Here is a 26,373-nt window from a genome sequence, read left to right on the forward strand (position 1 = left end):
CACCCGAAGCCCCTCAGACAGAAATAAACCCCAGCTCTACTCACCCTGGAGGCCACGAGCTGTAGCTGAGGCACGACGGCCGTGTGGACCAGGTTCCCGTTCACCACCAGGCGGATCTCCATGGAGTCGGTGGTGAAGGCCAGCAGGTAGGGGAACGCACAGACTGCAAGGCAGCGGGGTGTCAGCGCCCAGCCCGGGCTGCGGCTGGGGAGCTGCTGGGGCCCTCTCACACCCAGCTTGCTTCTCTGGCGGCGCCCAGCTCTCCCCTTCCTCCTCTGTGTCTGTTCCTTCGGGGGCGCGTGTCCCCTTGTTCTAGGAGAGCCTCCCTCAGCCACTGAGCACCTGCCCGTGGAGGAGTGCACTGTCCCGGCTTCCCCCACTGCAGTTCTCCACCTCATCTTCTGGGCACACTGCCCATCCGGGTCCCCAGGACCTTCCCTCTGTGGTCCAGACATGCCCTCTGCCCACGTGCCTTCTGTCCAGGAACCTGGCCTTTACTCCTTCATTCCCTGTCCCTGAGTCACCCTCCCCTACGCTCCTCCTGTGTGTGTCTGGGCGGGGGCTGCGTCTTGTTCCTGCTCGCCTGGTTTCATCTGTGACTCTTCCTACTGCTCCCACGCCTCTAGCCTTGATCTGTCCAGTGGGTCCCCAGTGCTGTGGCTCAGACCTGAGACCCATTTCTAACCCTCCCCTCTCTGTCTTACCATAACTAATCTGCACCCGAGCCAACCCAGTCCTCCCAGTACCTGGCTCCACCCCTCTACTCTTCAGTTAAAACTCTATCATGTTTACCTATCAACAAATGCTTCTACTTTGAGGACAATAATGTTAATATATGTGGCTCTGATCTGACTCTCGCCAGGCAGATTGTCCAGCTGTGGATCCTGAACCACAGAAACGAAGCACCACCACGCATGTCCTGACATTTCAGTGGCAGGTCAAGTACCAGGGTTTCTGTGACTCTAGACTTTCAAGCTTCAGAATGTATAAGAAGGCTGCTTGAGTGCATTATGCTTCTCTCCCAAGTCAGTCAGAGGTTCAAGGATGGAATCTTTCTAAATTCTCATATTTTAGAAGTCAGAAAGTGAGGCCCAGAAATGAAAGGGTACTGCAAGATACCCAAGTACTGAAAACTGATATTTAATTGCTCGCAAAGGCTCACATCCTCAGGCACTGAGGAGACCTGGGAGGAACAATGGGAGACAACAGTCCCCGAAGGGGAGCAAAATGAAAAACAGTTACAGAAGAAGAAGACTGTTTACACTCATTATACTCAGAGAATTCATGGAAAATCTATCGGTAAGCCAGCGCTCACATAGGATGGAACAGTTCAGATGAGTCTTTCTGGGGGAAGACCAGGATGACAAAAGGTTTCCTTACCAATCGCACAGGGAGCCTGGTTCCAACAGAACTGGAAATCTGACGCAGAGGGTTGAACCAAAAAAGAGCCACCGTTAAATGGGCAAACCTTTTTGTAGATGCAACTGTCTGCAACGAAACAACAGCGACTTATTTTTGTTAGAGACGACACTCAGGCAACTAATCAGATAAATGAGACACAGGCCACAAGAAGAGCATCCTATCTACCTGTTCTTTCTGAAAGCCAGCACAACCACTGCCATGCTGCCAGATTCTCAGGGGCAGGAGGCAGTCAGAGCCAGAGTAATATTTCTGCCACATGTCACAGCTTCCATTTTGGGAGAATTTACTATGTGCCAGGTGCCGAGCTTTAAAACATTTTCCCATTTAACCTGTACGAACTTATGAAGTAGATGCTGTTATTATGCTCATTTTGCAGATGAGAGAATCAAGGCAAAGGGCGGTGAAGTAGCTTGTCCACGGCCTCACAAGTCCTGCATGGGGGACAGTACTGGTTGGTTTGCAGACAAGAAGGGGCACTTGATGGCACCCCTGGATGGAGGAAGCTCTCCTACAGGGGATCATTCCCCAAACCTCAATCAGCAGGACATATGTGGTGGGACTCATACACTCCCAGAAACATTTTATAATGAAAACTTGAAGCCATATGCCTGTATGCCAGCATTAGAGTAAGGCCAGGGTAATTCAATTATCAGGTTCTTGGCCTGCTCTGAGCTTTAAACACAAGTCCAGGTGGTTCAGACCCTCATAGAGTGAAAAAGTTCACCAAGAAACCAGTTCAGTTCAGTCGCTCAGTTGTGTCCAACTCTTTGTGATCCCATGGGCTGCAGCATGCCAGGCCTCCCTGTCCATCACCAACTCCTAGAGCTTGCTCAAACCAATGTCCGTCCAGTCAGTGATGCCATCCAACCATCTCATCCTCTGTCATCCCCTTCTCCTCTTGCCTTCAATCTTTCCCAGCATCAGAGTCTTTTCAAATGAGTCAGTTTGTCGAACCAGGCAGCCAAAGGATTGGAGCTTCAGCTCAGCATCAGTCCTTCCAATGAATATTCAGGACTGATTTCCTTTAGGATAGACTGGTTGGATCTCCCTGCAGTTCGAGGGACTCTCAAGAATCTTCTCCAACACCACAGTTCAAAAGCATCAATTCTTTGGCTCTCAGCTTTTTTTATGGTCCAACTCTCACATCCACACAAACGGAAAAACAAAGGCCCCCTTTATTCCAAAAGCCTGCCACATTTTAGCCATGCAAACTAGTTTTTCAATTATTTTTAAAAACAGCTTTACCGAGATATAATTTATATACCATAAATTCATCCATTTTAAGCATTCAAGTCAATGAACTGTAGTCTGTTTATAGAGTTGAATAACATCACCACAATCTGATTTGATAACATTTTCATCACCCTAATGAGAAACTTCAGGCCCATGAAGCAGTCTCTCCCTGTTCCTAGTGTCAGAATTAACAGCTGTGGCCCCTCTGTGAGAGGGGAGAGGTCACAGAGCCAGAGCTGCTGCGGAGGCCTTCAGTGTGGGGCCAGGCTGGGGCGGTGGCCGCGGCCATCTGAAGCCCTGCCTGTCTATCCCTTTTGGAGCATCCGGCAGGGCTCAGGCGGAGGAGGCAATGGCACCCCACTCCAGTACTCTTGCCTGGAAAATCCCATGGACGGAGGAGCCTGGTAGGCTGCAGTCCATGGGGTCGCTAGCAGTCAGACACGACTGAGCGACTTCACTTTCACTTTTCACTTTCATGCACTGGAGAAGGAAATGGCAACCCACTCCAGTGTTCTTGCCTGGAGAATCCCAGGGACTGGGGAGCCTGGTGGGCGGCCGTCTATGGGGTCGCACAGAGTCAGATATGACTGAAGCAACTTAGCAGCAGCAGCAGCAGGGCTCAGGGGCTCTTTTGATGAGACCCCTGTGCCTTGTAAAGCAGTTTCCTTATGCTGTTTTATCATAGTTCTTCTAACAGAGTGAGTTATTAGGACAGAAATTCTTATCAGCGTCAGTTTTTGGTTTTGCTACAGTGGACTCACTAGGGGAGGAAAAGAAACCTCACTCTCAAAGACCTTGCTCCTGAGAAAACAAGTGCCCACAAAGGACGCCCAGGTCTCCAAGCAGCGCCTTTGACCTGCTGTGCGAGGTAGGCTCACCCCTCTACCCTCTGTCTTATTTTCCCTTCTCCAGCGGATCTTTCCCAACAGGCTTATGCATGCTGTTTATTCAACGTTTTAAAAAACAAAACCCTTTGCCCTTTCTTCCTCCTCTAGCTGCTGCAACCTTCCTTATTCTTTTCCCTTAAAGCAAAATTCTTTGAAAGGCTTGTCTGGACTCCCCAGCTCCACTTCCTCTTTCCCAAGCTCTCCTGACCTGAGCAATCAGGCTTTTGTCCCAGCCCCTGCCTGCCTCAGAGGGGGTCACGCAGGCCTGGAGGAGGTGACTGGACTGCAGTCCAGAGGTCCTGTCTCCCCCTTTTCCAATGGGATCCGCCCCAGGGAAGCAGAGTGGTCTCCCTCCCAGTGACGAGAGCTGGTGGTCTCAGACCAGCAGGTCTCTAATTCAAAAAAGAAGCAAAGAGTGTTTCTTGAACTCCAGAGCTTGCAGCCTGTTCACACCCATGCACGGGCACCCATGCGTGGCTGGCCCCAGAAGGGTGAGCTCACTGCATCTCTGGCAGTGCCTTCCACTGTTGTGTCTCCAGAGCCTGACACGGCCTGGCACAGAGAGGGCCGTCCCTTGTAGTTAAATGGGCCCTGAATGGGGATGAGGGGGACAGGAGTCTAAGAAAGTCACTGCCCTGGAAGCAGCTCAGTCTATGATCTTCCCTACTTTGACCTTCCCCATCCAGCTGGTGAAGAACAGTATGTAGATTTTAGTTTTAAAACAAATTTCTCTGAAGAAAAGTCCCTTTCGGCACATACAAACGTTTTTAACTTATCTGAGAGAAAAATTTATGTATAGAAAACTCTGGGTTTCTGGAAGTTATATTTTAGAAAGAAGCAGACTTATAAAAATCAGCTTCAAACTTGGGGAAAACAATCTCCTTCCACAGCTCCTGGCTAGAAAGGGCCTTTCCTGTGGGTGTCAGTGACCAAGACAAGAATGTGGACTGAGATGAGCAGATGGGTGTGCACTGTGTGGGGGACGAATTACAGAAGTCAGCTGGTCACTGGGAGAAACCAGCTCATTCCCTGGATCCCCAGGTACCTGCCAACGTGCCAAGAGAAAGACGGAGATGGAAACTGAAAGCCAGATGCCTGACCCAAAGCAATGGAAGGAAGTGGTGAGGTCTGGTGAGACTGAGTCAGGTTTGGGGACCCCCCTGGGATTGCCAAGGCCTGACCCACCCGAGGTCAGAGATCATCTTCTGATGGCCGGTGGGTCTGTGAGAACAGATACATGCTGATCACATCCTGAGATGAAACCAGGGCCTGTAGCCAGGAGGTGATCAAAGCCCGAGGAGGTGGAACTTTTAAGGGGCTCCAGGAGCCAGAGGCCCAGTGTGGGACCACCCCCTCAAATCCCACCCCCTACCTCAGCACTGCCTGCTGACTCGGCTTCTAATTTTGTGTACAGAGCTTGCCATCCACATTGTTTCCATGCCCCTCTTTCATTATGGGACTCACGTTCACGGTCTAAAACCTGCTCTCTTTCTGTTTTTCTTTACCACCTAACATCACCCCTAGTTGAGCAGCTGGAAGAAAGAAGTATTAATATCTATACCAGTTTTTAAAGCCATATGTTTTTCAAATAGGTTTTTCAATAAAGTAAAAAGACCACACTTTAAAGAGATTAACATCTTATAGAAGTGACCGCACACAGGTGCGCTCCTACTCTGCTCGTCCCTGCAGACCTGGGGCGGGGGGTGGCAGCAGCTGCAGCGGCCCAGCCCTCCGAGCGCCAGCAGCTGGGCAGCGAGGATCCACGCTGGAGCACGTGGCCTGCTGCGGTCACCCTATGTGTGGCCCTTCTCATCAGATGGGCCATAAAGACCTGCTGTTTTGAGGAGGGTTTTGACAGACCTGTGGATGAAATATCCTAAAAGAGTGACTCATTGGTGAAGTTCTTTGCTGATTCCCCATAAATCTCGAATTTTGAAAGAGGAAGTTTACCCAATAAATTTCTCTATGGAAAATTCTTACTAATCAAAGATTACTTAATTAATGTATCTGCCCCATGTGCTATAACCAGCATCACCACTCAAAACTGATACAATTCTAGGCTGAAAAAAAGGTTTTATTTAGTTAGACTGCATAGCCTGGGTCCAAGAAAATATCTCACTATCTTTAGCTTTTAAAAAGATCCTTTTTTATTGTGGTATCACATTAGCTTTTGAAAAACTGCAAATCCTTAAGTCCTATTTGATATCTTTGGTCTGCCTGAAACCCATCTGCCACCTGACCCAAACTAATCCAGCTGAGGCCAGGCATGCCAGGCTGAGGCTGATTTCAGTAACATCTGAGAAATAGCAAAAAGGGGAAGAGTAACTGTCGGGGCACTGGAGTCAAGAGGGCCCCAAATGTCAAGAGAACCTGGGCTCTGCCGTTTGTAGCTACACAATCTTGAGAAAGTCTGTTCACCACTCAGGTGCCTTATCTCCAGATGACAGACAGTAACAGAAACTAGTTTTTTTGGGGGGGGTCCAAAATCACTGGAAATGATGACTGCAGCATGAAATTAAAAGACGCTTGCTCCTTGGAAGAAAAGCTATGATCAACCTAGACAGCATATTAAAAAGCAGAGACATTACTTTGCCAACAAAGGTCCGTCTAGTCAAAGCTATGGTTTTTCCAGTAGTCACGTATGGATGTGAGAGTTGGACTATAAATAAAGCTGAGCGCCGAAGAATTGATGCTTTTGAACTGTGGTGTTGGAGAAGACTCTTGAGAGTCCCCTGGACTGCAAGGAGATCCAACCAGTCAGTTCTAAAGGAAATCAGTCTTGAATATTCATTGGAAGGACTGATGCTGAAGCTGAAGCTCCAATCCTTTGGCCACCTAATGTGAAGAACTGACTCACTAGAAAAGACCCTGATGCTGGGAAAGATTGAAGGCAGGAGGAGAAGGGGACAACAGAGGATGAGATGGTTGGATGACATCACTGACTCGATGGACATGAGTCTGAGTAAGCTCCGGGAGTTGGTGATGGACAGGGAAGCCTGGCGTGCTGCAGTCCATGGGGTCGAAAAGAGTCGGACATGACTGAGTGACTGAAATGAACTGAATGGAAACTGAGAAGTCAGTGAGCAGTGCCTGGGGCTGACGGAGCCCAGCCCAGTCACGTGGTAGGGGTTCCCTAGATGGAAGCCCCTGCCATCACTTCCACGTCCCAGAGACACCCCAAGGCAACTGCTGTACCATCTCACTGAGAGGTCTGGGTATTGGGAGATCCAGGTGGGAAGGCAATTTTTAGCTGCCCCCTGGAGTGCAGTTAAGGATCCAGGAACAATGCAACAGATAAATCTAAAGCTAAGTCCCTGTACATTGTCCAGAAAGAAAAAAACAACAGTGGATTTTAGCAAGTGGCGATCAAAACACATCCCTTACTTACAGTTGTAACACAGGAGCAGACCGGCTTCCCCGTCTTCGTACACATCAATAGCTGCAACGAAATTAACCTGCAATGAGAATGGGCAATGGTAGTGGGCAGGCTGGACACTGACACTAGGAAAAGATGTTCTCAAGTTTCTGTAAACTCAGGCACGACCGCAGTCCATGGTGTGGACTTTCTCATCATCTTTTCAAAGCCTTAAGAAGCTCTATAGAGGAGAACTCTCCCTATTGGCAGGCCTCCCATTTATAGAGCAGGCTCCAGTCCACCAAGCTTTTCTCGCGGGTTATTCCTTTCACTTCCACATCAACCCTGGAAAGTAGATGGCATTCCATCCATTTTACAGATGAGGAAAGCGAGGCTTAGAGAGGTGAGTCGTGCTAGTCCCTCAGTGAGGAGGTGCCCCGGCCAGGATCTGCACCAGGTCCCTGGTTCTTTTCCAAGCTCAACAGCCTTGCACTTCAGCCACACTGCCTCCTGCCTCAAACACAGTCTCTGAATCTCCAGACCACCATGTCTGCACTTCTTTTCTCCCTTTTTTACTTCTTTCACTTCCTGGGAGGCGGCTTGACAAGATGCAGAGGGTGCTGGAAGCCCCAGCTCTGTGGCTTTGGTGAGCCTCGGTTTCTGCTTTTGAGAAGATGGTTCTCAAGTTTCAATCAAAATTCAGAGCCTCTAAAAATCTCCTCTTCTTTCGCTGCCTCACTTGTCTTCTCAGCCCTGTAGTCTGGCCTTCTGTACCACCAGGGACGCTGCCCTCTCTTAAGTTCCAAGAAGTTTTCCTTCTCTCCAGACTGAAGGCCTTTGACCATGGCTCATCTCTCCATCCATATCTTCACAACCTCTGACAGGGGACAGCTCCTCCCTCTGGCTTCTCTCCCACTTCAGATTCTTCTTCCATTTCTTGGCTCTTCTCTCATTTAGAAAAAGCCCCAGCTTGATAGCTTCAGATTTTACTCTGCTCAAAATCTCTAAATCTACAACCTCAGGCACACATTCTGAGCTCCAGCCCAGGTTCCTAAGTCTTTTGTTCTCTCAAATGCAGTAGGTTGAGAAGAACTCAAGGGGCTGGGTAGGGGAGCAGACAGGAGCAGGTCAGACAGCTCCCAGCTGCCAGTACCGCTTGCTGCCTCTTGTGGTTTGTGGTAAACGGTCCTCTGGCCCCAGGTCTCCATCTGTAAACTGGTGTAACAGTAATCCTGACACTGCTGGATTGTCATGAAAATTCCATGAAACAAGGCAAACATTGTTGCACAGGGCCTGACACATAATCAGCATTCCATGGAGGTCTCACATGACCAGTTTCCTTTCAAGCCTCCTCCTTTCTTTTAGCAGAGCTACCCTCAAAGTCTCGGAGGGGGTCCCTTTCTCACCCAAGTCCAGACCATCCTCTTCCTCATCTCACCCCTGCTGCACGCCGGGCTCGGCCCCGCCTCCCGGGCTGGGCCCCACCTCCGGGCTGGGCCCCACCTCCGGGCTCCTCCGGTGTCTCCGTCTGGCTAGGCTCTCTTCAGCCCCTTCCAGCCTCTGGACTTCCCCATTTCCCACCCCAGGCTCTCTGCCCAGCTGGCCCTCACTGCTCTCACCCAAACTCAGCCTTCTCCTCTGAACAGTCTGGCATTGTACGAGTCTCCATTAAACACACAGAAATGAAAGGACAGGGTTTCACCCCTCAACAAAATGTCAGAAAAGCTTACAAGTACATAAAATAAGTCATAATGGAGCCCATACCATAACCATGAGTTGCGGAGGCTCTGTAGGGGTGGGAGACAGTGAGTCCTAGAGGTCAAGGGTGTTGATTCTAGGGTCAGAAGGACCTGGGAGTCAAATGCCAAATACTTCCTCTGCCGCTATGTGTCACAGCCTCTGTTTTAATTATCTGCAGGGCGTGCACTGCCATCTCAGATTCACTTGCTTGCTGGCACTCTCCTCCGTGCTGGGCTCTCAGCTCCATGAAGCAGAGGCCTTGCTCCGCTCATGTGACCCCCTCAGTCCCTGGATCAGGACCTGTCAAGTATCAGGAGCAGAGGGCAGGCTACCTAGAGGCATGACCATGTAAATGAAATGCCAGCCCTGCCACCCGAGAGCAGTGGGCACGTGGTCAGGGTTTTAACCTCATGGAACCTCAGGGTCTTCATCGATAAAATGGGAGAGGCTGGAACATCTGCCTCTACGGGGCTGAGGATTCCAGGAGGTCACACAGGGCCCGGTAAATGCTCCATAAATGTCAGCTGCTGGCATGACTTGGCTCTGGAACCTGCACCACTGGGGTGTATCACGGGAGGGAACAGCCCTTGGGCCCTTGGAGGGAACCCTCCTGTCCGTCCCCAGCACTCTGACTTGAATCACTTCCTCCTCAGTGTCCCCAGACTTGTCAGTTAGATAACACTGATGTCAGCCAGCGGCTTCCAGCCCTCGTGGGTGCTGCTGTGTCTGCTCTGCACTTTCTGAGGGAGCGGCCGAGCACCACCGGCTGTGTAACCTGGACCTGCTCTCCTCTTCGGGCTGTGACGGGGCTGTGGCTGCCATGTGCTGGGTTTGAAGGCGCAGTCTTGGGAGGCAGGCAGTCTGGGCTCAAGTCCTGCCTCTGCTACTTATTGGCTGTGTGGTTTGGGATAAATAAGTGACTTCTCCTTTCTGAGCCTCAGCCTCCTTTTCTGCAGAAACCGGGGAGAGAACAGCACCTACCTGTCAGGGCTATGGGGCTGAAATTTGGGGTCAGTGACCATAGCGTGGACTTAATCACTCTCTCCTCAGGCCCTCAATCGCATTTCATCAGACCTTCATTAACACTGAGCATGGAGAAGCCCAGTTCACATGTACATGTTACATGTACAGATGTTGATACAGATGTTGGTATAGATGTTAGCTCCCAGGCGAGGGGCCTCAGAGGAGACATTCATGCAGGAGACATTCTTGACCAGGCAAGGACCTGAGAATTCACTGGGAGAGCTTTTAAAAGATACATATTCTGGGTTCTTGCTCCTGGACATCTTGATATATAGTAGGTCAGGGTAGGATAAAGACATTCGCCTTTCATTTTTTACTTGATTAAAAATAGTTTATCTTATTGCATTTTAAAATAATAAAAGTAATATACGGTGGTGGTGAAAATTCGAAACACAGACTTGTAACAGGTGAAAGAGGTTGGCACTGTGAGGTCAGTGTCCAACCTTCCCACATGATTCCAGGGTGAGCTCTCAATGAAGACCAGCTGGGGTCTGGGCAGACACTCAGGACGGGGACCTGGGCCTAGTGAATAAGCCAGAGATCTGGATCCTGTTACCTCCCTCTGGAGGAGGCCTCTGTTGGGGAAGGAGGCCAGAGCTGGCTGTTGGATCCAGGGCAGTACGTCGGAGTTGGCCTGTTGGTAGAACAAACTTGGTGTTGATTTTCAGAAGGCTGCTCTGGTGCTTCCTAAACGGCTCCTCTCTTGAGCTAGAATTGTCTTGGACCCTGAGGTGGTTTCGAAGCCTGCAACGGGAATTGAGGGGTCTTGGCTGAGACGAGAGGAGGGGCGGAGGCAAGAAACCAGGCCAGCCTGGCCTGCATGGTGGCGCACGGAGGAGGTAGGCATTGAGGGCTGCTTGAAGCACTAATTGGCGGTGAGTCCAGGAGGGTCAGCCTCTCTCCTGCTCCACTGAGCTCAGGGCTTGTCCTGCAGGAATGTCTCGGTGAGAAGTAACCCTGTTTCTGCAGGCCGCTTCTACCCACTCATTGCTGCTGCTGCTAAGTCACTTCAGTCGTGTCCGACTCTGTGCGACCCCATAGACAACAGCCCACCAGGCTCCCCCCGTCCCTGGGATTCTCCAGGCAAGAACATTGGAGTGGGTTGCCATTTCCTTCTCCAATTCGTGAAAGTGAAAAGTGAAAGTGAAGTCACTCAGTCGTGTCCGACTGCTAGAGACCCCATGGACTGCAGCCTACCAAGCTCCTCCGTCCATGGGATTTGCCAGGCAAGAGTACTGGAGTGGGGTGCCATTGCCTTCTCTGACCCGCTCATTAGTTTGCTCATTTCTCTAGGGCGTATCTTTCCAACCAAACAGTAAATTCCACCCAAAGACAAGCCACTGTCTCAGCACCTCTGCCTGCTCAGCAAACATAGCCACTGAGGATTAACTCAGTGCGAATATACATACTGATTCACTCAAATCCCTGGGGTAGTGCTTAACAACACAAAGATGTTTTTAAGTGTTTTTTCTTAGAGAAAAGCTTTGCATCTTTGTTTTACAAAGCATGTTGAAGAAAAGACAGAAAATTTCTCATACCTTCCAGCAAAACAAAGCACAGAAGTCATCAAAGAAAACTGCTTTTAACTCTTTTTTCCCTGGATCTTCATGAATCTTAACAGAAAAAAATCCACAGACACACTCATGAACTATCAAGGTATTAAATATAAGTAAATAACAATAATTTCCAGGAAAAGCGGGTTCAGTCTTAGGAAACTAGTTGCCAGGGAAGGATTGATTCAACAAAGATCTTTTAAGCCATGCTTTTTCTGACTCCTACGGTTGGTTGTACAGATTGTGTTTTTTAATTAAAAAGAATTTATTTATTCATTTGGCTGCACCAGGTCTTGGTTTTGGCACTCAAGATCTTCAATCTTTTTGGTGGCACGTGGGATCTTTAATTGCAGTATGCAAACTCTGAGTTTCGGCCTGTGGGCTCTAGTTCCCTGACCAGGGATCAAACCCAGGACCCTCTTCATTGGAAGGGTGGAATCTTAGCCACTGGGCTGCCAGGGAAGTCCCTGTCCAGAGTTTTGAAAAGCAAGAATGGGCAAGAACTTTTAAAGGCCAGATTGGGCTCTGAGTCCTCAGAAGTCAGCCGCGGGAAGAGATGACAGGTTCCCAATTGCTGGGATGGAGGGGACCCTCCTGACCTTGCTAGGAAGAGTGTCAGGAGAGCTTCCATCTCTTGCGTCTATAGTAACATCACCTGGGGGAGACTTACAGTCTACTGATTCCCATCCCATACACCCAGGACTTCTGGTTTAACTGATCTGGATGTGTCAGAGCACTGATCTGTTTAAAGCTTTCTGGGCAATTAGAGCCACAGTTGAGGAGCAGTGTGTACCAGTGGTTCCCAAATTTGCCCACATCACCTGGGGGCCATCCCAAAATTCTAAAGCTCACGTCACACCCAAGGCTGTGAAATTGCTGGGGGGTGGGACACAGGGCATCCGTAGCTTTGAAGTTCCTCGATGACTTCAACAGCAGATGAGTTTGGGTGCTACCAGTATACACACATGAATGGGCAGACTGAGCTGTGATTGATAACAGCTGAAGATAAGTAGGCCTCCTAAGTATATCTAGATGTTTCTTTTTCTGATTTTTCTATTTCTTCAAATTTTGCTCTCAGGTGTTTTCTTTAGAGTAATTAGCAACTTTAGTGAATATTTATGTAGGGCTGGTCCAAATTTAAATTGTATTTTTTTAGTTCTTGTAAAACATAATTAAATTCCTCACTCTCTGACACATCTGAACAGGACTGGGGGAAGCTCTCATCAGGAATGACACTCTCCCTGGGCGACATCCTTGTTCTGCCCTGTTCTCGTACCTGAGCTGGAGTGCTGGCCCTGCACCGTGCAAACCTCCAGGGGCTCAGCTGTCATCAGGCCTTGCCCTGGTTCCCAGCGATAACTGGGCTGAAGAACTCTGTGAGTTGCTTGTCAGGTTTTGTCCAGATCCAGCACATGGCTGCCCTCTGTGCGGCTCAGGCCAGGAGGTGTAGACCCCCCAGCGCCGATCTGCTTTTCCTCTCTCTCCCAGCGGTGTTTCATCCCATCTTCCTTTCCTAATGCGCCTCTAAGGGAATGCAGACTTGGGCTGTGCCCTCCCCAACCTTCCAGCCCCTTGCTGTGGGTCTGCAGGGCCTCTGAGGGTAACCCGACTCTCCAGGGGCCCTTCTAGCATGAATTACCAAACAACTGTTCTCATTACTCAGTTATTTACAGTGAGTTTTGACACTTCATTCCTCTTCTGTAGGGAAGGATGGAATGGCAGGAGGAGGTGTGGAAAAGCTAAAGAGGGCAATGGGCAGTTATATGATATTGAACGCATTTGACCTACAAAGATAGCAGCTTCACATGGTACAGCCTAAATATGTATCACAGGTTACAGATATGATAAAGAGCGCACAGTTTTAAAGAAACCCTCATCATGGTCTCGCAAAGTTAGAAGACACAGCTCCAGTCTTTTTGGTTCCCGTTCGCCCCCACGTCCGTCGACTCACCCTGCTGGCCTCCACGTGGTGCAGCCTGAAGGCCTCTCCAGTGCTCTCGTTCACCACGTCGAACTGGTGCCGGTAAGCCACACAGATGAGGTTGTCGCTCTCCTCTGTTGGCCCATCTACCAAGGTCATCACCGCGGGAGAGTCGGACAGACAGATCTCCTGTGTGGTGGACAAGGATGGAGGAGAAAGGGGTGAGGACAGAGCAGCCACCCCACTGCCTGCCCCCATCCAGGAAAGGCCCCCTTGAAGAAGGAATTCATAGGGCCTGGGCTCCATCTTAGGCCTGTTCATGCTGATCATGCTCGGCCACTCTGTGTTTAGTGCCTATGAAAACAACAACAGAAGAGTAAGACCCCGTCTAGACAGGGGAACCTTGAAGATCGTATCTAGGTTACTCATCGCCTAAGAGAAAACATACACTAATTACCCCTTCCTTCAGATAGGCCATAAATTTTTCTGTATCTATTGGAGTGTAACCTTGGGTTTATTGATCATTGGCTAATTGTTTGACTGTTTGAGTACATGAGCGTATAGCATGTGAATGATGGGGTTATTGGGATTGTATTTTCCTTGGTTTATGTAAGTCTCAAGGAATTTGGAGTGGTGGGTTCAGACATGTACACATGGGGTATAAAAGATTTTCACAGATGCTGGTCGGGGTCCTTGGCCTAAGAGGAGACTCTGCCTTGGGCCCACCGGTGTAGTAAACTGCACTCCACTATCTGCATTGTCCTTCTGAGTGAGTTTTTTTCCTGGAATGCGTAGCTACAACACCCTCACTTCCTCACGCAGCCACCCCCCAGGCCCTCTGCTCCTGCAGAGTCCTGTGCCAGACTGGGGCAGGGAAAAGAGGGGCAGGGATGGGTTAGACTGCTCCTTTCTGCAGTCTGTCCTCAAGGCTCAGACCTCTGTTCACTGCAAAGAGGAGAGGTCAGGAGACAATTTTACAAAAGGGATTCAACAGTGTGGTCTGTGTTAGCTCTTAGAATGTCCGGTCCTTGTCTTGAGATTTAATAATAATAATAATGAACATTTTGGCCAACCTAATACATACATCATGAAATGATCATCACAATAAATTTAGTGAATATTCATCATCTCATGCAGATACAAAATAAAGTTTATTTCCCTTTGTGATAAGCACTCTTAGAATTTACTCTCTTAACTTTCATATGTAACATTCAGCAGTGTTGATTATATTTATCATGTTGTATATTATACCCCTGGTACTTATTTATCTTATGATAGGAAATTTTTACCTTCTGACCACCTTCTTCCATTTCACCCTCCCCTCAACCCCTGCCTCTGGTAACCATGAATCTGGTCTCTTTTTCCGTGAGTTGGTTTTTGAAGTATAATTCACTTCATGGCTGTGTTAGTTTCTGGTGCCCAGCATGATTCCAAGTTTCTATATTTTTCAAAATGATCCCCCCTAGAGCAGCATCTTTAGGTGTTTACTATGTGAATGAGCTGGATGGAGTCGGGAAAACTCTGTTCGCCTTAGTCTCCCGGGGTAACCAGGGCCACAGGTGAGGGCTTCCCCAGTTAGTTACTGAACCGCAGGGCAACCCCAGTGAATGACACACCCTGGATGGAAGGGGGGAGTCTGCCTCAGGCACCTGGGCCAGGAGTGAAACAATTTGAAGGAAAAAACCTACCCTGATGTACTGGAATTCTTCAACAGGTGACTCTGACAGGGGAGATAACAGTGCCATGCCAGTCACCCCACTTGGCTTGTTGTGTTTCCTTGTGATCAGAAGCAGTTTATTCCGAATGGCAACGACAATCCTCAGCTCTTTGCTATGGTGAGTGTTGATGGCATACAGGTGGCAGCCTAGGAAGAGAAAGGAATGATGCTGAACACACAAGAGGTGGGAGCCCTCAGCTTTGACAATCTGGTGATATTTTTAAGAACCCTGGAAATTAAACATAAGACAGTGAAATGACTAAGGACGTTTTTGCCATGAGGCAAAGTGGGGACTTGAAATAAAAATTAGGTTGAGTTACAGAAAAATTAAGGAAGTCATATTCCCTCTATTCTAGAGTTTGTGGACTTAGATTCACATCCACTACATGACATGAATTAAACTGAAAGGTGAGCAGAGTTCCAGGAACAAAATTCTAAAAGTTTCTTTTCATAAGTTTGCTCACAGAGCTTAACTCACCTCCCAAACTTGTCAAATAAGACCTAAAACTTCCTCTAGCCCTCAACATGTTTCTCTATAACTTAAGCTTCTCTTAGGGAACAAGTGATACTACCTTTGTGATGTTTCCAAGTGAAAAAACAAATCAAATAAAATTCCTACTCAAATTTTTTTTTTTTTAGTAAAAGCTTGGCAGTCTGAGAAAACGATTAATTGGATAAAACCAGTAAAATATGAAGAATTGAGTCACCTTTTGTTTTCTCGAGCTTGTTTTCTCTACAGTCACACTTGCCCTTCACGGCTTGCTTGCCCTCGATGCCCCTCTGCACAGCGCTCAGCCTGAAGACAAAGATGCGGGCATCTTTCCCTGTGGGATGAAGCAGATGGAGGAGATGGATGGAAAAGTAAGATGACCTGGAAGAAATGAAGGGGTGGACTGTGTAGAAAACTACTACTCAAGAAATCAGGATTTGAGGTGTTCCAGAACTGGGGAGAAGCCCTGCATTGCCTTCACCTAACAATGTGATCAGGGACGCCCACCCCTTCTCTCCCTCACCATCCCTGCCTCAGAGAACAAACGGGCTACCAAGGACCTGAGCCCTGGGCACCAGAAGAAAAAGCTGGCACCGGTGATTCAGCCAGAGCCCCGAGACCCTTGTGTTGGCCATAGGCTACACGCTCCCCTTCCTCCCAGAGAACATCCCTCGGGGAGGAGTAGCACCTTTGTCTGCTCTGAGGATCAGAAGGTCCAGCGCCTCCAGCACATGCATCTGCTTCACGGGCAGAGTCTTGTCAAACACGGGCACTGATGGGAGGTCGTCTGGAAAAGAAGCCTGGTTACCCAGCGCCACACCCAGCTCACACTCTCTAGAACCTACGAAAATGTGCCTATGGGTAGTTTTGGACCCCGTTTCTCCCTAGGTGAGGAAGGAGGTCAGCTTCTAGATCCTTCCTAAGGGCGACACAGAAAGTTCAAGCACTAGTCCCCTCTCAGCTCAGGGAGGACTGGCATTTCTTTCCCAAAGGCATTCACACCTCGTACAGGGAGCGCAACAGCAGGGTCCCGAAGCTAGAGTCTTCTCCTCGATGTTCATCCAAGAAAAGGCAGCATCTCTCAATCCCAATTTTGGCTGGGATTATTCCAAAGAACCGAATACCAAGTTTTAAAAAGTGCTAATACACTTAGTCATTTCTCTTAAATATTTTCTGATTTTTTTTGTGTCATATTTGAAATCACATCACATCTTAGGTTATTCTGCATACTTCTCAAGAAAGTAAAATAAGAATTTCCTTTTGTATTTAACAAACACCCTATTCCAACATGGCCTATGTCTGAATCAATAGTAGTTTACCTATCATTTTTCAGTATTTCTCCATATAGGAATAGGAAATCTTCTTTTTAGACAAAAATAAGAGAAATATCGATTACATTTCCAAAATAACATGAAAAAACTAATTTCTGTGGAAATATCTGGGAAGATCTCAGGGAAATGGATGATTTAAAGGATTTTTAAAAATATTATTTGGCTGTATTAGGTCTTAATTGTGGCACACAGGCTTAGTTGCCCCATAGCATATGGGATCTTAGTTCCCTCAAACCCATGTCCTCCATTGGAAAGCGGGTTTCTAACCACTGGACCACCAGGGAAGTCCTGGGTTTGTTTTTAAGCTTACTTACTGGGATCTTAAATTGTTAGCAATTACTTTGCTGCTTTGGATGGCATCACCGACTCGAGGGACATGAGTATGAGCAAGCTCCAGAAGTTGGCGATGGACAGGGAAGTCTGGTGTGCTGTAGTCCATGGGGCCGCAAAGAGTCAGACCCAGCTGAACGACTGAACTGAACTTTGCTCTTGGGAGTCCCTTGGGCAAAGAGGACTTAAAGAATTTAGGCAGTTCCATAAGCAAAGAGCTTCCCTGGTGGCTCAGGTGGTAAAGAATCAGCCTGCAATGCGGGAGACCTGGGTTCCATCCCTGGATCAGGAAGATCCCCTGAAGAAGGGAATGGCAATCCACTCCAGTATTCTTGCACGGAGCATCCCATGGACAGAGAAGCCTGGTGGGCTACAGTCCATAGGGGAACAAAGAGTCGGACATGACTGAGGGACTAACACTTTCACTTTAAGCAAAGGGTCTGTTCTGAGCTTGACACAGAATCAGGGCAAGGCAAAGATGTCCTAGGACGTATAGACATTTTAGGCAGAAGTGTCTAGGTGATTCTTTACCTGATTCTTTGAAGACACTTAGGTCTTCAAGTGTTCTGCTGTGGGTTTGGGTGTTTCCTTAATTATAATTTAGGTGCAGGAGGCCCTAAGGATCTTGACTCTTCCAGAAACCTGTCTGGGAGTTTATCCCTCCGTGGACGGTGCCCAGGAGGGGGCAGAACTTTCGTCATTAGGATTAGTAACAACCCCTACCCCTCACCCCAACCCCGGGGAAGAGTCTCCCGCTCCTGCAGCCCAGTGAGAGCACTGGATTTGTCAGAGCACAGAGCCTGATAAGCTCTTATGAAACAGATGGCTTGTCTCTAGTTGTCCTTCATAATGGGGGCAGCCCATCAAACACTCTCCTTCCTCTAATACCTCAGGCTTTCCCAAGTGGATTCATTCTGAGGCTCTTTGTGCTTCTGTGGGGGCAAGAATCCTTTTTTCAAACCATGAGATGATCATTCATTTCAGTGCCCATCTCTGCATTTGACTAAATAACTATGATTATTTCATTAAGGCCAGGCATTTATGCCCTGGGCTTCCTACATATCAGGCCTTAATGTAAGTGTTGTAGGTATCATTTAATGTAAATGTCCCACAATGACCCTTAATATTCCCATTTAACAAATGAGAAATCCGAGGCTCAGAGGTGCTAGGAAATTGTCGAAGCACATGTCCTGAACTTGTGGAACTCAAGTCCATGCAAGGACAAAGTGTGAGCTCTTAGCTGGTGTTATAACCTAAAAACAGCACTGCATGCCCATGGACTGATGGGGTGAGCAAGGGAACAGCCCTGATGTTCAGGTGGCTTTGTTGTTGTTCAGTAGCTCAGTCATGTCTGACTCTTTGTGACCCATGGACTGCAGCACATCAGGTTTCCCTGTCCTTCACCATCTCCTGGAGCTTGCTCAAACTCATGTCCATTGTGTCAGCGATGCCATCCAACTATCTCTCCCTCTGTCATCCCCTTCTCCTCCTGCCTTCAATCTTTCCCAGCATCAGGGTCTTTTCTGAGTCAGTTCTTCACATCAGGGGGCCAAAGTATTGAAGTTTCAGCTTCAGCACCAGTCCTTCCAATGAATATTCAAGACTGATTTCCTTTAGAACTGACTGGTTGGATCTCCTTGCAGTCCAAGGGACTCTCAAGAGTCTTCTCCAACACCACAATTCAAAAGCATCAATTCTTCGGTGCTCAGCTTTCTTTATAGTCCAACTCTCACATCCATCCCTGACTACTGGAAACACCATAGCTTTGACTATACAGATCTTTTTCAGCAAAGTAATTTCTCTATGTTTTGATATGCTGTCTAGGTTGGTCATAGCTTTTCTTCTAAGGAACGTCTTTTAATTTCATGGCTGCAGTCACTATCTGTAATGATTTTTGGAGCCCAGGAAAATAAAGTCTCTCACTATTTCCATTGTTTCCCCATCTATTTGCCATGAAGTGATGAGACTGGATGTCAGGATCTTAGTTTTTTGAATGCTGAGTTTTAAGCCAGCTTTTTCACTCTCCTCTTTCACCTTCATCAAGAGGCTCTTTAGCTCCTCTTCACTTTCTGCCATAAGGGTGGTGTCATCTGTGTATCTAAAGTTACTGATATTTCTTTCAGCAATCTTGATTCCAGCTTGTGCTTCATCCAGACCAGCATTTCTCATGATGTACTCTGCATGTAAGTTAAATGAGCAAGGTGACAATATACAGCATTCACGTACTCCTGTGGCTAGATAGGTTTCTATATGGCACAGGAAGGAAGAGGAGGCAAGGATATGAGAAAGTGATGTGGGTTCAATGACTGTTTCAAAACTGTGGATTGCTTCTTGTAATCTCTTTATGAAGAAACCATCTTTTAGATGATCTGGCTTTTCTATTACCAAAACAAAACAAACGGTGACAGCATATTTATTCAGTACTTGGTCTCCCTTCAGAGCAGGTTTTGCTATGCTTAGAATGCAAAGAATTTTTAATAGTGACCTTGAAAGGAGCAGACTCTCAAGGGGATGAGTCTAATGAAATTAAGCAGAGGCTAATCGAATAGAGTGGAACTTGCCTTGAAACGAAATGGGAAGATTCACTAATGGAAACAATTTGTAATAGAATTAAGTGTAGGCAAGACAGAGTAAACAAAGAAATAACAAGATAATTATGGCTTAAAAGCACAACAAAGAATACAAAGAAAGCCTTAAGGGTTATTCTCTTCTCAGCATAAGCAAACAGGGAAGCATTACTGCATAATCAGGACATGAAAGTAATAATCTGACTAATACAGGCAAGCTGGTGGTGGATATATATGGCTACCACCTGCATAGACAATGTTCCTCAAGTTTGAAAGAACAGGATTTCCTGGCAATCACAATAATCCTTATTATCTGACACTTCCATTACATTTTGTATCCATAAAGATGAAAATTTCATAAAGGGACTTGGGTAATCTTGGTTTGGATTTTATATTTACAAAGAAGCAACTCAAACAGAATTTTTTTCTGTTTTTAGACAGGTCTTACAAATAATCATGAAATTATTTCTCTTTCCCCAAAAGGCAAACAGGTACAATTTGACATTCTTTTCATCATAAAATTTTTCATAATTATTTGTCCAGGACCATGGTTTTGGAAATCTGTATCAAGCTAAAGATGGTAACATTGGTAGAGTTTAATTTAACTTTAATAAAATGTAGTTGGCTAAATGGAGAGAGCAATGGACAAGGAATCACCTCTGGGTTCTGGTCCCAGAAATGCCACTAATTAGCTATGTGGTCTTGGGCAAGTCACATAATTTCTTTGAAAGAAAAGTGAAGTTGAAGTCGCTCAGTCGTGTCCGACTCCTTATGCCCTTGTGGACTGTAGCCTACCACACTCCTCTGTCCATGGGATTTTCCAGGCAAGAGTACTGCAGTGGGTTGCCATTTCCTTCTCCAGGGGATCTTTCCAACCCAGGATTGAACCTGGGTCTTCCACATTGTAGACAGAGCCACCAGGGAAGTCCTAATTTCTTTAGGCCTCCTTTTCTTTATCTGCAAAACTAAGAGATTAGACTAAGCCTCCAAGGTCTGTTTTTGTTTTGTTTTTAAATAAATTCTTTTGTTTGGTTATTTGCTACTATCCTTTAGATGTCCAAGGAGCAGCAGCTGCATGGGTGCAGGAGGGCCGAGAGGAGCTACTCCATGTTCAAGGTCAGGAGGGCGGCTATGAGGAGATACACCTTGTCCAAGGTAAGGAGCAGCAGCTGCGCTTTGCTGGAGCAGCCGTGAAGAGATACCCCACGTCCAAGGTAAGAGAAACCCAAGTAAGACGGCAGGTATTGCAAGAGGGCATCAGAGGGCAGACACACTGAATCAATAATCACAGAAAACTAGTCAATCTGATCACACGGACCACAGCCTTGTCTAACTCAATGAAACTAAGCCATGCTTTGTGGGGTCACCCAAGATGGGCGGGTCATGGTGGAGAGGTCTGACAGAATGTGGTCCACTGGAGAAGGGAATGGCAAACCACTTCAGTATTCTTGCCTTGAGAACCCCATGAACAGTATGAAAAGGCAAAATGATAGGATACTGAAAGAGGAACTCCCCAGGTCAGTAGGTGCCCAATATGCTACTGGAGATCAGTGGAGAAATAACTCCAGAAAGAATGAAGGGATGGAGCCAAAGCAAAAACAATACCCAGTTGTGCATGTGACTGGTCATAGAAGCAAGGTCCGATGCTGTAAAGAGCAATATTGCATAGGAACTTGGAATGTCAGGTCCATGAATCAAGGCAAATTGGAAGTGGTCAAACAGGAGATGGCAAGAGTGAATGTCGACATTCTAGGAATCAGCGAACTAAAATGGACTGGAATTTAACTCAGACGACCATTATATCTACTACTGTGGGCAGGAATCCCTTAGAAGAAATGGAGTAGCCATCATAGTCAACAGAAGAGTCCGAAATGCAGTACTTGGATGCAATCTCAAAAATGACAGAATGATCTCTGTTCATTTCCAAGCAAACCATTCAATATCATGGTAATCCAAGCCAATGCCCCAACCAGTAACGCTGAAGAAGCTGAAGTTGAACGGTTCTATGAAGACCTACAAGACCTTTTAGAACTAACACCCCAAAAAGATGTCCTTTTCATTACAGGGGACTAGAATGCAAAAGTAGGAAGTCAAGAAACCCTGGGGTAACAGGCAAATTTGGCCTTGGAATATGGAATTAAGCAGGACAAAGGTTAATAGAGTTTTGCCAAGAGAACGCACTGGTCATAGCAAACACCCTGTTCCAACAAGAGAAGACTCTACACATGGACATCACCACATGGTCAACATCAAAATCAGACTGATTATATTCTTTGCAGCCAAAGATGGAGAAGCTCTATACAGTCAACAAAAACAAGACCAGGAGCTGACTGTGGCTCAGATCATGAACTCCTTATTGCCAAATTCAGACTTAAAGAAAGTAGGGACAACCACTAGACCATTCAGGTATGACCTAAATCAAATCCCTTATGATTATACAGTGGAAGTGAGAAATAGATTTAAGGGACTAGATCTGATAGATAGAGTGCCTGATGAACTATGGACGGAGGTTCGTGACATTGTACAGGAGACAGGGATCAAGACCATCTCCATGGAAAAGAAATGCAAAAAAGCAAAATGGCTGTCTGGGGAGGCTTACAAATAGCTGTGAAAAGAAGAGAAGCAAAAAGCAAAGGAGAAAAGGAAAGATATAAGCATCTGAATGCAGAGTTCCAAAGAATAGCAAGGAGAGATACGAAAGCCTTCCTCAGCGATCAATGCAAAGAAACAGAGGAAAACAACAGAATGGGAAAGACTAGAGATCTCTTCAAGAAAATTAGAGATACCAAGGGAACATTTCATGCAAAGATGGGCTTGATAAAGGACAGAAATGGTATGGACCTAACAGAAGCAGAAGATATTAAGAAGAGATGGCAAGAATACACAGAAGAACTGTACAAAAAAGATCTTCACGACCCAGATAATCACGATGGTGTGATCACTCACCTAGAGCCAGACATCCTGGAATGTGAAGTCAAGTGGGCCTTAGAAAGCATCACTATGAACAAAGCTAGTGGAGGTGATAGAATTCCAGTTGAGCTATTCCAAATCCTGAAAGACGATGCTGTGAAAGTGCTGCACTCAATATGCCAGCAAATTTGGAAAACTCAGCAGTGGCCACAGGACTGGAAAGGTCAGTTTTCATTCCAATCCCAAAGAAAGGCAATGCCAAAGAATGCTCAAACTGCCGCACAATTGCACTCATCTCACATGCTAGTAAAGTAATGCTCAAAATTCTCCAAGCCAGGCTTCAGCAATACATGAACCGTGAACTTCCAGATGTTCAAGCTGGTTTTAGAAAAGGCAGAGGAACCAGAGATCAAATTGCCAACATCCACTGGATCATCAAAAAAACAAGAGGGTTCCAGAAAAACATCTATTTCTGCTTTATTGACTATGCCAAAGCCTTTGACTGTGTGGATCACAATAAACTGTGGAAAATTCTGAAAGAGATGGGAATACCAGACCACCTGACCTGCCTCTTGAGAAACCTATATGCAGGTCAGGAAGCAACAGTTAGAACTGGACATGGAACAACAGACTGGTTCCAAATCGGGAAAGGAGTACATCAAAGCTGTATACTGTCACCCTGCTTATTTAACTTATATGCACAGTACTTCATGAGAAACACTGGGCTGGAGGAAGCACAAGCTGGAATCAAGATTGCCAGGAGAAATCTCAATAACCTCAGATATGCAGATGATACCACCCTTATGGCAGAAAGTGAAGAGGAACTAAAAAGGCTCTTGATGAAAATGAAAGAGGAGAGTGAAAAAGTTGGCTTAAAGCTCAACATTCAGAAAACTAAGATCATGGCATCTGGTCCCATCATTTCATGGGAAATAGATGGGAAACGGTGGAAACAGTGTCAGACTTTTTTTGGGGGCTCCAAAATCACTGCAGATGGTGACTGCAGCCATGACATTAAAAGACGCTTACTCCTTGGAAGGAAAGTTATGACCAACCTAGATACCATATTCAAAAGCAGAGACATTACTTTGCCAACAAAGGTCTGTCTAGTCAAGGCTATAGTTTATCCAGTGGTCATGTATGGACGTAAGAATTGGACTGTGAAGAAAGCTGAGCGCCACAGAATTGATGCCTTTGAACTGTGGTGTTGGAGAAGACTCTTGAGAGTCCCTTGGACTGCAAGGAGATCCAACCAGTCCATTCTAAAGGAGATCAGTTGGGTGTTCATTGGAAGGACTGATGCTAAAGCTGAAACTCCAATACGTTGGCCACCTCATGCGAAGAGCTGACTCATTGGAAAAGACTCTGATGCTGGGAGGGATTGGGGGCAGGAGGAGAAGGGGACGACAGAGGATGAGATGGCTGGATGGCATCACCAACTCGATGGACATGAGTTTGAGTGAACTCCGGGAGTTAGTGATGAACAGGGAGGCCTGGAGTGCTGTGATTCATGGGGTCACAAAGAGTCGGACACGACTGAGCGACTGAACTGAACTGAACTGATCCTTTAGATCCTTTATCACTCATTAGGAGTCTGGAAGAATCCAAGAGACCTGCTGCAGTCTTTGACTCTAAATTAAATCCCCACCCAAAGTTGAATTCCCTCTAGGGCATGCTCTCCAAGGTCATGACCTACTGGCGACTGATCCGTGGTGACAGGGAGTTGTCTGCCTCCCTGGGGCAGTTGACCGACCTGGCTGTGAGTTGAGATCTGTCTTCCCGTCAAAATCTTTTTCTTTCTCTATCCATCAAACAGGTTATCTAAGATCCTTATTGTTTGTTTTAGATACTGAGTATGTTCTGAATTAGAAACCTTAAAAAAAAAATGTGCTTTGAGAGAGAGTATATCCCTGAGATACCATGTGCCCTTGTTGATTTAAAGTCAAACATTGGAATCACAAGTATTCCTGCAAAGGAGATTCTCCTTGCAGGTCGTTTGATGTGCTCAGTGTTCAGTCATATCTGACACTTGCAACCCCATGGACTGTAGCCTGCCAGGCTCCTCTTGTCCATGGGATTTCTCAGGCAAGAATACTGGAGTGGATTGTCATTTCCTTCTCCAGAGGATATTCCTGACCCAGGGATCGAGCTCGTGTCTCTTGCATCATTTGATATCCACAGATTAATCAGAGATTTGAGGAAGGGATGAAATTGTCATGGGTGCCTCCCCCTCTGGCTTGTGTGTTGAAAACAATGGGGTAGTTTTCTAAGGGGATGAGACTCCGCTAACCTCACCGCTGAGGACACATGTATCCAAAGGGAGCCGACCAGTGGTCACCCATCTTAGAAGTATGACAATTCACACAGAGAGACAGCTAAAGGAGCAGCTACTCACTAACCATCCACTAGCAAGACGCCGGCATCAGTGGAAACCAGCAAGGCCTGGCCCCAGGGATCCGCACACACGGCCTCATGAGGGAAGTTACTGCAGAAACACTGTGGTTCCCAAGGCTGCGGGGCAACACAAGCGTAGGAAGGTTAAGAGCACAGAGAGAGCACACCGGCCCATCAGGGGGAAACGCACACATACCACCCGAAACGGTAGCACCGATGCCCCCAAACCCCGGGAGTTAGATGGGCTCTGACTCAGTCACCTTTCTTAAGAAAAAAAATGTCTCCTTCCAGAAATGTATGCAACAGGAAAAGGCTGACTCACGTGTTTCTGGCATTGTGACCTGTATTATAATGATGCCCTCAAGGGCTAGGGAAGCACCAATAATGTTTTCTAACCAAACGTTTCTTTTTAATACTTAGAAGTTGGACCAATTGGCACCTATTCTTTTTGGGAGGTTTCACAATAGGTCTTTATAAAAGGAAGTCCCACCCAACTCTCTAAAAAGAGTCAGATTCCTGTGCTGCTGATTCGGCAAAACTATTAAACCATACACAATGCAAGAGGTTGCTATCATCTTAACATGAAAAGGCTTATTGACCCACTTATGGCTATGAAATCTTCAAGAAAAAAAATAATGTCTGTTCATAGGAATATGTCGAGGGCTCCAATGAAACCTACTCCTGTTCCCCCACTTGACACGTTCATGTCATGGAGCCTGCATCCTTGGTTTCATTCTACATGGATGGGGCAGGAATAGTTGGCACTGCCTTACTGCTCCCTCGGAGCTGTGGCTGATGCCTGGAACCATTAACTTCCCTCCAAAGCATGTGGCTTGGCCTCAAAGGACAAGGATGTCTGTACAGATTCTCAGGGATGAATTGAAGTCCTACATCTTCACTTTTACCTGATGCTGTACAAGAGCCTGTGTGCATGTGTAAGGTGTGTACATAGGTGTGTTTGTAAGTTCTAAGTGAGCACGTGCTGGCACACTCAAAGTAGGAGTGATGGCTCTGAGGTGACCTGCCAGGGTGCTGTTTGGGATGAGGGTAAACACTGTGTGAATTATTCCTGTCTTGGAAAATCATGCTATACCTTTATGAAACCCACCAGCCTCAAAATGAGCGACCTCATTGCTGAGATGAGGCTTGGGCTGTTGTGAAAAGATCACACAAAGGACGTGAAGATATTTTATAAACTGAAAGAGGGCTGCCCAAGTGCAGGTCATTACTTGGAGTGGCATTTCCCTAAGAACTTTTTAAGAAAGTTGTTGCTGCTGCTGAGTCGCTTCAGTCGTGTCCGACTCTGTGCAACCCCATAGATGGCAGCCCACCAGGCTCCCCCATCCCTGGGATTCTCCAGGCAAGAACACTGGAGTGGGTTGCCATTTCCTTCTCCAATGCATGAAAATGAAAAGTGAAAGTGAAGTCGCTCAGTCGTGTCTGACTGCTAGCGACCCCATGGACTGCAGCCCACCAGGCTCCTCCATCCATGGGATCTTC

General features: G+C 46.9%; 1 protein-coding gene across 13 annotated transcripts in view; it reads right to left on the minus strand.

The window, feature by feature from the left end:
• GARNL3 (GTPase activating Rap/RanGAP domain like 3) overlaps nucleotides 1–26,373 on the minus strand; it is a 164,738-nt gene that overhangs the window by 7,659 nt on the left and 130,706 nt on the right. For 10 of the 13 annotated variants that reach the window (XR_015136312.1, XM_086325055.1, XM_086325060.1 and 7 more), the window contains 8 exons: nucleotides 24,879–24,990; nucleotides 16,030–16,128; nucleotides 15,559–15,675; nucleotides 14,823–14,998; nucleotides 13,165–13,323; nucleotides 6,931–6,997; nucleotides 1,381–1,488; nucleotides 45–163 (listed from right to left, as the gene is read on the minus strand). Coding sequence is in view for 9 of the 13 variants with exons in the window: in XM_086325055.1 (XP_086181181.1) it covers nucleotides 45–163; nucleotides 1,381–1,488; nucleotides 6,931–6,997; nucleotides 13,165–13,323; nucleotides 14,823–14,998; nucleotides 15,559–15,675; nucleotides 16,030–16,128; nucleotides 24,879–24,990 (957 nt within the window). In the remaining 4 variants the exon portion in view is untranslated. The remainder of the gene's footprint in view (nucleotides 1–44; nucleotides 164–1,380; nucleotides 1,489–6,930; nucleotides 6,998–13,164; nucleotides 13,324–14,822; nucleotides 14,999–15,558; nucleotides 15,676–16,029; nucleotides 16,129–24,878; nucleotides 24,991–26,373) is intronic. The other 3 variants (XR_015136315.1, XR_015136314.1, XR_015136313.1) reach the window with 1 other exon arrangement.

This window comes from Bos grunniens, chromosome 11, assembly GCF_055505025.1.
Source record: "Bos grunniens cultivar Pamir isolate PY7600 chromosome 11, Bosgru_T2T1.0, whole genome shotgun sequence".
Taxonomy (NCBI): Eukaryota; Metazoa; Chordata; class Mammalia; order Artiodactyla; family Bovidae; genus Bos; species Bos grunniens.